We start from the raw sequence: 12,013 nt of genomic DNA, 5'->3' as shown, positions 1-12,013 counted from the left end.
GCATGTCTTTTTATTTTAAAAATAACTGTTAGCTTCTTCAAATCTTAACAGGGAGAAAAACGAACATGCAGGCCAGGTGTAGCAAGACACCTCCACTGTCATTCTTTCAGTCAACTCCCTTCTTACCCTTCAAATGCAGATACTACTTCTAAATATTATTATTCTCCAACCAAAGCAGAGACAGCTAAACAGAAGGAAGCAAACTACTGAGAGCAGCATGACACGTAAACAAAAAGGGTTTCAAACAGAACTTCTGGAGTGCAAATGGTGGCTTTATCCCATCAGTGCACTGATCCCTACTAGGGGACTCAGGAAACGGGCAGTGCCTTAAAGCTGGTGAAAGGAATAATACTGCAATATCAGACTACTGGGCGTTTTTGGAATCCCCACCCCGCCCCCCAAGAGCCAAGCTGGCACTGTTACCATTAGTACAAATGCCTTCAGCATTAACGCACTGGTCCTGGACACTGACTTGTCACCAAGGCACTATGAATAAAAGGAAAGCAGAATGTGAAGGATGGAGGGGGAAGGTGCTGTTCTGAGTATAGTTGACATGCAGTTACTTACCAAACTGACTATAAGGGAATTCTGGCTGAGCAGTTGGGGGTTTGCTCATATCCTGAGTTGTCTGAGATGGTGGTGGTGGTGGTGGGAAAGCTAGTGGTGTTGCCCCAGGAGTGGCAGGAGGAGGGGGCACTCCAGGAGGGGCAAACTGATCTGGTGGAGGAGGTGGGGCACCATATCCAAAACCTGAAATCAGAGGCAGAGTATAAACATGGTGAAGTTAAGAGGCCAAATCTACATGGCCTGGACTTTTTTTTTTATTTGCTTCACAGCACAACTTTACATAGTTACAAAACTCTCCAGGTTGTATTGGGATAAGACAGTACTATTTGTTGCCTGCAGATGGACCTAAATTAGTTTGGTCTCTTTTGATGCTCATCGTCTTATGCTCAGTTAAAACAGCCAATGTTTAAGAGTTGCAAAATCTTATACTGTGCGCGCTACAGACACAACTATAAAAATCTCACTTAGGAAAAGGAAGCCTTGGGAACAGTGAGTGTGGGGAAGAGTCATGGCAAGACAGTCTTCCAGAATGCCTTCATCCACCCAAGTTATAAGACTACCCAAATTCCATGGCTACAACTTCTTCAAAGCACAAGAATCAGAACAGGCACATGATGGCTGCTCAAGGGAAGCTGGATGCTTGAGTACATTTGTATGCCAGGTTTTTTTTTTTTTTTAATCAGGATTTTCAAAAGGAGCTCAAATCCCATGTACAACTCATGGAATTTGTGCCTTAAAATTCTTTGGAAAGCTCAACTTAAAATTATTACTAACTTTACCTTTTGCAACCACAGAGATGTGAAAAGTAGAAATCCACACTGAATTTAAATGTTCCCGATACAACAGAACACAGATTTCGACAGTTACAGAATTCAAGGGTATTGTTAATGTGATCAGAACAGATGGAAACAAAAGGCCACAAGTAACTGAAAGATACTGGGCTTTAGCTGTAGGATAAAATATCTGCATATTCTCAACTGGCTCAAATGAAGAAAACTCCAGTAAATTCAGAGGAAGGCAAGAACCGGACACAACAGGAGTAAAACCCAGTCTTGTGTTCAGCACCACACCCTGGATCAAAACTCAGAGAACACTTACTAAAAGGTGGAGGGGTGCCATAGCCCTGCGGGAATCCTTGTGGGGGTGGGAATCCTCCAGGAGGTGTAGAAACTATGTATGAGGTAAATGGTGGAGGAGGAGGGGGGGCTCCTCTTCCTGGAGGAGGCGGTCCATACCCACCTAGAAAATCCAGTAAGACTGGTGAGAACAAGGTGATATGAACAGGAAAGGCAACCTTTAGATCTAACCCAAACATGGAGCATGCACTCTTCTTGGGAAGGAACCATCTAAACCTTGCACTCTTTGGATGCTGACTTGGAGAAATGGTGCTCTCCAGCCATTCCTCCCCCTCCCCACCCTGGCAAACCCCAAGCATAAGCAATCCAATCCCACAAGGCCAAATCCTGGTGCATTTCCATTATCAGCAATGAAGCATTCTGCTCCCAGCATTACAGTTAAGAAAACTAATTTCTTCCAATGAAGATCGAGTTTTAAAAGGCTTTGAGGAACTACAGTTCAGAAACCTTTACATCACCACAGGTTCTTACTTAAACAGCAAGTCCTATGCTCTCCCACTAGGATTTTTTCTACAATTTACAACCAGCACTCACACTCTAGCACCTACTTACCAATTGCCTGGCCAGCTGGCACCCACATGCCTGAAACAATCAAACAAAAAAGGTAGTTTATGCACTTATATGCTTGAACTGTCCTATAAAAGCATGTTGTAAAATTATGAAAAAACAAACCAAAACAAGAAAAATTCTGTAGCATTTCTTGTATTGGCTATTTATTGATTCTACAAAGCAGTAAGCCCATTAGTCCTAACACTCCAAAAATATTCACTGTTTAAACAGAAAAGATGCACTCGTCTGAAAAAGACGCTTTATAAAACTATCTAAAAACACTAATGTTTTGAACCCAAGCCTAATCAAGCAGTTCATCAGTCATCTCCTTCAAGGGTGTTATAATTGGAGACGAGTTCATTTCCTACTGACTGCTGTGCTCAGGTATAAAAGTTAATGCGTTAACAGTTCCACAGACTGGCTGCAACTATACCTTTCCCCTACAAGTAACCGAGATGAAAGTGGCCTGGTTCCCCAATTTGTGAAGCTGCAGATTAGCATACGCGTGCAGAATGTCAAAGCCTCAGGTGCAGCTTTCAAGTTAATAAGCACCATGGGGAAACCATGAGCCATCCTTAGGGGACATTATCTATTGTAGTGATGCTGCACCCTTTCCCTAAGATAAATCCTTTCTTCAATATCTGAAGGCAGGCAGGCGATATTCTGTCAGATGCGACTCAATTATACAACCTCATTTCTTCATGTGGCATCAAAACACCTTTCAATGAACCCAGCGCATTGATTCCATCTCCAAAATCTCAGGTTCTCTTATGACAATCAAAACTAAAACACGCATCTGCCCCTACCAGCCCTGAAGGATTCAAGTTGAATCAAGAAAATTACATGCAATAAGTGCTCCCCTGCACCAGCACTAACGACTAACCCCACAGCTGCTTGTTACGTTCCCAGGCTATGCTAATGAAATATGAAGACACAAGACAGCCTGTTTTCCTTTCATCCCTTTGACATTTTACTTGTAATTTCCTCTGCAACTCATTTCAAACCTCATCTTTGAAAAATGTGTGTTCCATAAATATTTTTAATCAGGGTCCCCACACAGCTCTCACTCCCACAGCCGCTGAATCCTGGAGCTCTCCTCTGCTCCTCCACAATAGGAAAAGGGAACATGCTGATTAGTTAGGTGTGGGGAAAGGCACACACCACAAGATGGAAAAAAAAAAAAAGAAAAAAAAGAGTAAAAGGAAATCACAACACTGATCTCCAGGCAGCCAGGCCAGGGGGCAAAAAAAAAACTTAAGGACAACACACCAAGCAGAATTAGAAAAAAACAGACTGCACTTCTACTTAAAAGTCACGACACCGTCGATTCAGTTTGAGCAATCACTAACGAGATGCCATCTTTTCAAACAATGGAAACGACCTGCAGTTTCCAACACTGTACAAGGAACAACTCAACTTGGGTCATGTCAAATGCAAAAGGAACAGGTACCTTGGGGACTATATCCTTGCTGCCAAGTAGGAGGGGGTTGTCCTGCCCAGCCATTGGCAGCACTTGGCATGATCCGGCTTCCCCACTGGCTGGTACCTGCCGGCCCCGGAGTCTGGCTCTTGCTGTCCCGAGGTTCTGCACGTTTCACCTCCACCTAAATAAACAGATTCGCCATTTAGGAGAGATGATGTTGGTTAATATACCCCCCTTCCCTTCACACACACCCTTATTTACACTTAAGACTACACTTAGCACCTTACGACTTATGTCTAAGTACTTAATTATAAAACTTACTTAAGGCCGGTAATTTAAATAAAAAAATGTTTCTCAGGTACAATAGATGCAACGGCAAGACATTACAAGCCCTACATCAACATATATTTAAGCAAAATATGTCCTACAAATTATTTCTGTTCCATTATATTAAAGTAGTCATTTGCTTGCTTTTCTTAAAGCAGCAGTACCCCCTTACAATGGCTCCATGCTCAAAATGTAGGGGACAAAATTTGTAGCTTCAGCTTTGGATCATCCTAAATGCTCACTACAAGATTTAAGATGACAATGCTTTTAGCAAAGGTGTTCCTTCCAGAAGCAAAGAGTTCACTCTGAAAAAGGGTACTAATGCTTTAATCATTCAAAGATGTTTGGGGTTTCATTTGGAAGTTCAAGAGTTTAAACCCACCCCATTTACCTTCAATTGCTATTTCAGCTCTGCTCATACCTGAGAAACACAAGCTTGATTTTTTTTTTTTAATTTGCTTTTTCTTTTTTTCTTTCTTTCTTTTTTTTGGTCTTGTTTTATTTATTTTTAATAGGTTTATTTAAATGTCTAATGGAAGATAAGGACTTACCTTCCCCAGGCTAACGCTTAAAGAATCTCAATTAACTCAAACAATGTCAGAGGGAATGGATGTGATAAGAGAATCTTACATTACATCTAACAAAAAAGTAAACAAACATGCAAGTAATAAAAATGGACAGTTGAGTCAATAAGAAGCAAATCTTCATACTGTGTTAAGTCAGTGACAAAAGCCCTCCCATTTTTAAAACTGTTAATAAGCCACAGTGCTTAACTTATTTTATTTAAAGATAAAATGTCCTACTGCAAGCCATCAAATAAGTGCATTTGACCTACTTAAAAATAAGCTCCACATTCCATATAAACCTCTCAAAAAAAAGTCTAGTCCCTGATTTAATGAAACAGTCCCAGCACTCATGCATGCTGAATTAAAGTCTTTTTTATTTTATGATTAATTTTAATGGGTGCCAGAGTACAAAGAAAATAAATCTCAATCATCAATGGGCCTGAGTAGTATGGAAAATAAAGTATTCAGAATTCTTACTGCTATGTCTTAAAAGCCATTCATGTCAGAGAACAAACAGGAAATAGGCACAGCACAAGGACAAAGACCCCCCCCTTCCAGCCTTCTGCAGATGCCCCAAGGACATTATACATGATGGTAACCAAATCTCTGTCAGCTGAAGGCCCTTCTAGAGGGGAACCAAGGGAATTTTTCAAAGAACTCAAATTAATGAGTCTTAACACATTTTCCTTAAGGGGATTCAGTAACTGCTTACAAAAGCAAAGTCCTCTTTGCAATTTTAAGTTTTCCCACTTTCTAATAGCAACATATGGATGCAGATTCACTTTAGAGCTACAATATAATTACCATGAAGGGACAGATAGTATTCTGAAAGCTTAAAGTGGTTATTAATAATCAATGAAGGGGTGGGACATCCAGGGTTACATTCATCAAAGCAGCAGGGCTTCATTAATGTTCCAACCGGCCTTTGCAAGCCTGGCCATTGCTAGCCTGGCAACTGAGATATCCTAATAACAACTGAGAGCCCCAGACCTTCCAAGGCCAAAATTATAGCTATACCCAAACCAAAAGAAATGACTGGCTACATTTATTTTGTGCCTGCACAGCTGTGTATTTCTTGTTTTTTAAGACCTTAATATTTTTTGGTTTGAAACTTGTTCAAGAGCCATTTGAGAAGAGACTATTTAAAGTGGCACCACCTATAAGTGGCAATTGAAAGATCTCAAACACAGAGCACCAAGAGGTGGTGGCACTTTAAAGAGGGGTTTCTTTAGATTCACACATCCATTGAAAGAGTTCTAGCATCCTTTTTTGGTGTTCACGGTTAACCTTCTGCCTTTGATCTGGGCTCTAATTTAAGTAGCTCTTCCAATTTTAAGGAAATATCAAAGAGCAATGTACATGCAAAGAATACATGTAACAAGTAAAACAAATGCCCCATGGTGAAAACGTGTGTTTATTAACTCCCATGAGTAGCTGTACTGACTTTAAATGAGATTCTTCAGTTACTCATAGGAGGAAAAAAAAGTTGCATGCGTTCATATTTGCAAGATCGGGGCAAAAAAAACAGAGAGACAGTCACAAAGATTTAGGACTTAACTCCAACTCACTGGCAAACAGTTCTCCCCTCCCTGCCCCCTCAGAGACTAGTCTACAGAAACAGAATGCCTTAAAATAATTAAGATACCACAAAATGTTTTAAATTGTTCACTAATCACTAGTTTAAAACATAAATAGTGCTCACATACTGCTAAGCAAGTAAATGCCTGAAATAACCAAGCTGTAGAAATCTTGTCAATTCGAAGTGGGAATATGTTTCAGATAAAAAAACATGATGATATCCCTGAGTTTCTATAGGAAGTTTCTTTGGGGCACTTTTCACTATAAAGTTCCAATGGCCTAACACATGTGTTTTACAATTCAGGATAAACTCAAAATCTTTAATAATTTTACCTTTACCAATTTTTTAAAAATATTTTTAACTACATCCATCGAAGCAGAATTTACTGGTTAATTTTTAAACATCCCTTTTTTAGAAACTGCAATGGGTACAGTGTAACCTTAGATTTCAGAATCTCTCAGGAACTATAAATTCCTCCTACTTTCTCTTTCCACAGGTGAACCCATGTTCACATCTGAATAATATAATCAAAACAAAGAGAAAGAGTCCCTCACCTACCAAACCTTCATGTGCTGACAACACAGTATGAAGATGAAACAACCAGAGGTCACTTAACTGCATTGTGGTTAAATACTATATATAGATATATATATAGAGTATGTGGTTTGTATCAAAGTTTCACAGTAAGTGACCCAATTTTTAAAAAAACCAATCCTTCATGACGTTTTTTTGTCTTTTTTGTTCAATTTTAGGATTATGAAAGCAGATCCCCACAAAGTACCTCCAAATTTAAATATTAAATATTCACATCTGAAGGAGTGGTATCTTAAACCAAGCCTTAGCCAGCTGAGAGATTTCACTGGAATCCTCATTTGCAAACATGTGGGAGCTAAGACTAACCTCTGGCAAACATCACGCACTCATGCAGCAGTGCTCAAAAGGTGATTATTCAGCTATTCAATTTAGTCAGACAGAAGTTCTGGTCCAATGGAGCAGGTCACTATTTCTGTGATGTGCAAAGGCCAAATCTAAGCTGTTCACTAACTTATATAAACACTTGGGCCTCTGAAGCCCATTTCCTTCCCATGGGACAGTCAAGCAAGTCAATGAAAAATTGAGTTCCTTTCCTATCTATTATTTTATGCATGAAGTCCTTTCCTATTATTTTATGCATCATCATGGACAAAGCCTCGAATCTGGATTTTTCATGTTAAGATCCCCCTTGCTCATAAATTACCCATTCTGCTCACCAGTGAAATTGCCAGGTGCCCAAGACTTGGTTTTGTCTTAAGGTAAAATAAAACTACAACTACACACTTTTTTGCCCATGATGTCGTGAAAATGCATGTTGACAGCCTGGTCCACTGATTGTTCGTCCTCGAAAGTAATAAATCCAAAACCTAGCCAACGACGAAGAGTGAATCAAGGTAGCAGGGTGTTGTGACACAAAACAGGATGATGAACAGTATTAGGGGCGGACCAAGGGTTCAAGCAGGGGTTTCAGATAACCAAGGCTTGTGTTACATCATCAAAATCGGTCCTCTGAGAAAACTGCAGTGGGTACTTTCCTGTAGAATCAGGCAATGAATGCCTCATCTTGGTTCTGCACATGCAACATTACAACTTGAACACATTCAAATGTTTTAGGTCCTTCCATTTAATCCATCCATCAAGGTGAAGAGGAAAAAACCTGCTAGAGCAAGTCTTTAATGTTACTGTATCACACCATTAAAAACAATGCTTGTGCGACAGCAGGTTAAAGTGAGGCAGCTTTACTCTTTTCCTTGATCAAGGATTAGGACCCCAGATGAAACCTATACTCTTCCCTATTATCAACCCTACAAAGTATTTTCCTCCAGCTTAGTACTTGTTTTCCTGGAAAATAGTAAACCCTAAACATGGAAGTAAAGTTTTTACATGTAGCTGTTGAAGCACTAACAAGTTGACGGTTCCATGGGTAATTGAAAAGCTCCAGAAAGTAACATCCCAAGTTCATGATTCTCAAACTTTTCACACTTTCTCAAAGAGCACCTCAAAAGTTGCCCCCTCCAAAATGGCATTCCTATTTGAATCACTGCAGCTGTTACACCCAAGAGTACTTCTTCAATATTGTGACATTCTACCTGAATGACACTGCTTGTCTCTGATTTTTCATCTCATCTCTCCCCAACCTGTTCCACTGCTAGCTTCCTGTCTACTTATGCTCCCACCCCCCACCTTTTTGGGACATCTTTACTACTTGAGGCTCTAGGTCCCCGAGGGTGGTTCATTTCTTCCCTCCCTCTACAATGGCCTTTTAATGAAGGCAGCTCAGGTGCATCCTGTTACTTCTACAGGCAACAGGCTTCTGATGCCTGCAATAGCAGCTGGAAGTGAACCAGGGCCACTCACATGACCCAAGAGCTCCCTGCAGCCAGTTTGAGAACCATTGCACTGAGGCTGTAGCTGCTGACACGGTCAAGTGGCAAAATAGTGGTTAATTTCACAGAAGGATGGAGCTGGTCCATGCCATCAACCACTCGTTGTTGGTATAACAACCAAAACCCAGGACAGGTATAACGCATGCAGTATATAAAATCCTGCCATTCTTTGGATTACTAGCTAAGGGGTACAGCATTAAAGTTAAGAAAAAAAGGTGTGGAATCAAAAGCATATGGAACATGGATGCATTGCTGCTTTTCTGAAACCCAAGATTTCCCCCTTGGTTTGCATTTTGCTTTGCAGCTAGTGCTGACAGCAGCCATATATTGCTCTAAAGCGTTAAACAGAAATACAGTATCTATAACAGTTAGTGTCTCTCTAAGCTTATCCAACTGGGTTGGGTAAGCCCAAAGAGGCCTATTGTAGAGAAGGTGTATATATAAAATACACAAAGATACAGGCCAAAATAGATTGCAGCAGGTCAAATTCTGCTGTCAGCAACAAGAGCAAAAGACATCACTAAAATAAAATTAAAATAAAGAGGAAAAAACTTTTAGCATTTCCCACACACAAGAGACTGGCAGTATAAACGAAGTTTTGTTGGTCTGTGATGAAAGCAGCCTCAAAGCTGAGGGCAGCATTTCATCACAATATATTTGTCTGAGGTTAACTGGAATTCTTAGGCATTGGAGTGAAGGGAAGAGACATTCGAGTCTGAACTGCACATTAAAATCAGTTTAAAATTAGAGCCTTCCACGTAAGGTGACGAGGGAAAGAAAAAGATGGACACTATGCAGTGAAGGAGACTGCTCTTTTAACTCTGTTCAGAGGATACAAGGGGTAGGGGGAACCAAAAATATGTTCAAGAACACAAGTCAAAAGTTTTAAAAGCGACCAAGCACCACACAATAAGCAGCGATTTAAGAACTCTGCATGATTACAGATGACAAAACACTCCAGGAAGAAATGGGATCCACCACAAAAACTGAAGATTAATTAAAGTGATAGAACAAATCTTCCAATATTCAACCTTTTTGAAGACAGGGATTTACCAACAGAGTAGAGATTAGCAAAGTGTGTTTAAGACAGAATCCAGGGGGGATGAGAGAACAGGGCTGTGAAACTGGATTGCAGCCAGCAAAAAGAAACCAAACACAGTAAGAACCTGTGAACTACTTAAAAAGTTACTGGTTTAGTTAGGGACAGAAAGCATGAAAGCTAAGATCATGACAAACAGAGCAAATGTTTCTTTTAGGAAGCATTAATGCCAGCTAGATTTGGACTTCAGAAAAGGTTTTAATAAGTGCTGTACAAAAGAGAGACAACATCACAGGTAAGTACAGAACCGCCAGCAAGTTAAGACCAGGCTTGGATAATGAAAACCCAAGGCTAGATCCTGAGAAGTTGGACAACTGTGATTCACATGAGCTGAGGATCTAGTCCCTAGTGTTCTTGTAAGCAGTTTGAAGTGGAAGTAGTTGAGTGCCACAGGGATTAATAGCAGAGCCAATTTTGCCTTCTGGTTTGGTGAACTGACAACATGGCATGCATTAGGGGACTTGTACAAAGCATAAAAGGTGGGAAAGCGATAGCAAGAAGGCAAAATTCAGAGAAAAGTGGATGGAAAAAGAATATTACAGGTTAGTGACCTTCTGCAAGCCATTGTACAGCAAGTTTATGTAATGAGTCAAAAGACCAAGTGTACAGCTCCAATAGCATTTTCCATGAAAGAATGCCAAGTAAGAAAAGCAGCAAGAGTAAAATGTTCCAGATGTACTTTCAATACTCCTTGTTATAAACTGAAGTTTGCCTAGCATTTTCCAAGGGTTTAATGAGGCCATGTATGGAGTCTATCAGCAGGTTTCATGATAGGATGTGACAAGATTACAGAAATGAAGGACAAAAACAAAATCAGAAACCAGAACAATGATTGGAATCGGGTATTTCATTAGCATTAAAAAGTTGGAGAAATGAAAAGATGGAGTATTGTGGGAACATAACCATGATAGAGATTCCTGGGCTTTCAGCAATACAATGCCTTTTGCCTGTGCTTTACCCTACAACTTTGTGGGTAGGTTGGACGCCTTTTTTTTTTCCCCCCTCTTTTTTAATACAACTTTAAGCAGAGGAGCCATCGATTTAGACCAGCCATGATTTATGACACATGTTACTCAGAGATTGAAATATTTAGCTTAATCTTGCAAAGATGCAGATGATGCAGTAATTACTAAAAGATTTCAGAACTTCAGGCAAGTTTTACCCATGTGCACTTATCTTGGTCTCCAATGCCGCCTCTATTTAAAGTAAGCTGTTCTACAGCCTTTACTGAATGGACGAATTTGTTTTCTAAGTACACAGAACATATCTGTTGCAAGAGAATCAAGAATGAGTTATCAGGAGAAAAAACAAATATATTGAAACTTCGTTTACACTCCAATAAAGACAAAGCCCGTCCCTCCTCTGACTGTGGAACTGGCCTGTACCTCTGTGATAAATTATCACCTAGAAAGAAGAAATCTAAAGAGATATCGTTAATCACAATCAAACAATTCACAGAGAGAAGAGGAAAAAAGAACTTACTTAACATTACTGTACTTTACTATGAAACACTTAAATATGTCACTAAGGATGTATGTCTAAATTAAAAATAAAACTAAGACTTAACAGCTTAATAAATATGAAGTGAAGAATCTCTCTCTTAATAATGAGTCAGAGAAGAAATGAAAGTTCAGATGGCAAACTATTCTCTAGCATGTTTAACATGCTACAAGGTGTTCAGTGCAACTATGCTTCATGAACTTTACTATTGCCTCTAATAATCGACAGAGATGATTGATGCAATGGAAGGTGGATGACATGAACACTTTCATATTTTGACCAAGGGCTACAGACATGCTACAGACGTATGTGTTTTTAATCTATTCAGAGTTAGAATCTATTCTGACTCCTTCAAATGTAATGTACCCTCAGGTACAAGGCCTGTTGCCTATTCAAGCACACCCTCTCTCTCTCTCAAAGACAATTTCATTTAGTTTCAGAAAAATCAGGGTAGAAGGGCTGAATTTTAAAGTGAAGCCATTTAAACAAAACACAACATGGATGGGTTCCATTCCAATATCATGTTCAGAGATAAATCAGAACTGGAAGGAGGGAGTGAAAAGCTTCACAAAATAATGCAATTCTAGACTTCAACATACCTTCACGTGAAACAAACAAACATCTCACGAAATTTCTTTTTCCAATATCTGAAACCACACTTGGTTCAGGTATCAAATTTTGTTCAGCTAAGAACCATAACAAAATGAACATGAAACACCTGACTTTAAAAGCAAAGACACCAAATGAAGCAGTGTATGAAAAGCCTATGCTTTTGTGATATTTGTCCAGTGAAACAAATCCTTTCCTGAGGCAGTGTGTGTGTGTGTGTGGGGGGGGGGGGGGGGGG

The 12,013-nt window shown here is 39.8% G+C and overlaps 1 protein-coding gene across 7 annotated transcripts in view; it reads right to left on the bottom strand.

Annotated features, from left to right (window-relative positions):
- Positions 1-12,013, bottom strand: part of DAZAP1 (DAZ associated protein 1) — a 29,584-nt gene that overhangs the window by 10,211 nt on the left and 7,360 nt on the right. For 3 of the 7 annotated variants that reach the window (XR_002096653.1, XR_002096655.1, XR_002096654.1), the window contains exons 6-11: positions 7,465-7,547; positions 3,703-3,856; positions 2,256-2,285; positions 1,666-1,806; positions 568-750; positions 424-486 (exon numbers count right to left, since the gene is read on the bottom strand). Coding sequence is in view for 4 of the 7 variants with exons in the window: in XM_019513563.1 (XP_019369108.1) it covers positions 568-750; positions 1,666-1,806; positions 2,256-2,285; positions 3,703-3,856; positions 7,465-7,547 (591 nt within the window). In the remaining 3 variants the exon portion in view is untranslated. The remainder of the gene's footprint in view (positions 1-423; positions 487-567; positions 751-1,665; positions 1,807-2,255; positions 2,286-3,702; positions 3,857-7,464; positions 7,548-12,013) is intronic. The other 4 variants (XM_019513563.1, XM_019513564.1, XM_019513565.1 and 1 more) reach the window with 2 other exon arrangements.

This window comes from Gavialis gangeticus, unplaced genomic scaffold (genome assembly GCF_001723915.1).
Source record: "Gavialis gangeticus isolate Ggan-Ray unplaced genomic scaffold, GavGan_comp1, whole genome shotgun sequence".
NCBI lineage: Eukaryota > Metazoa > Chordata > Crocodylia > Gavialidae > Gavialis > Gavialis gangeticus.
Note: the sequence above shows the minus strand (reverse complement) of the source record. Positions and strands in the feature narration are given on the sequence as shown.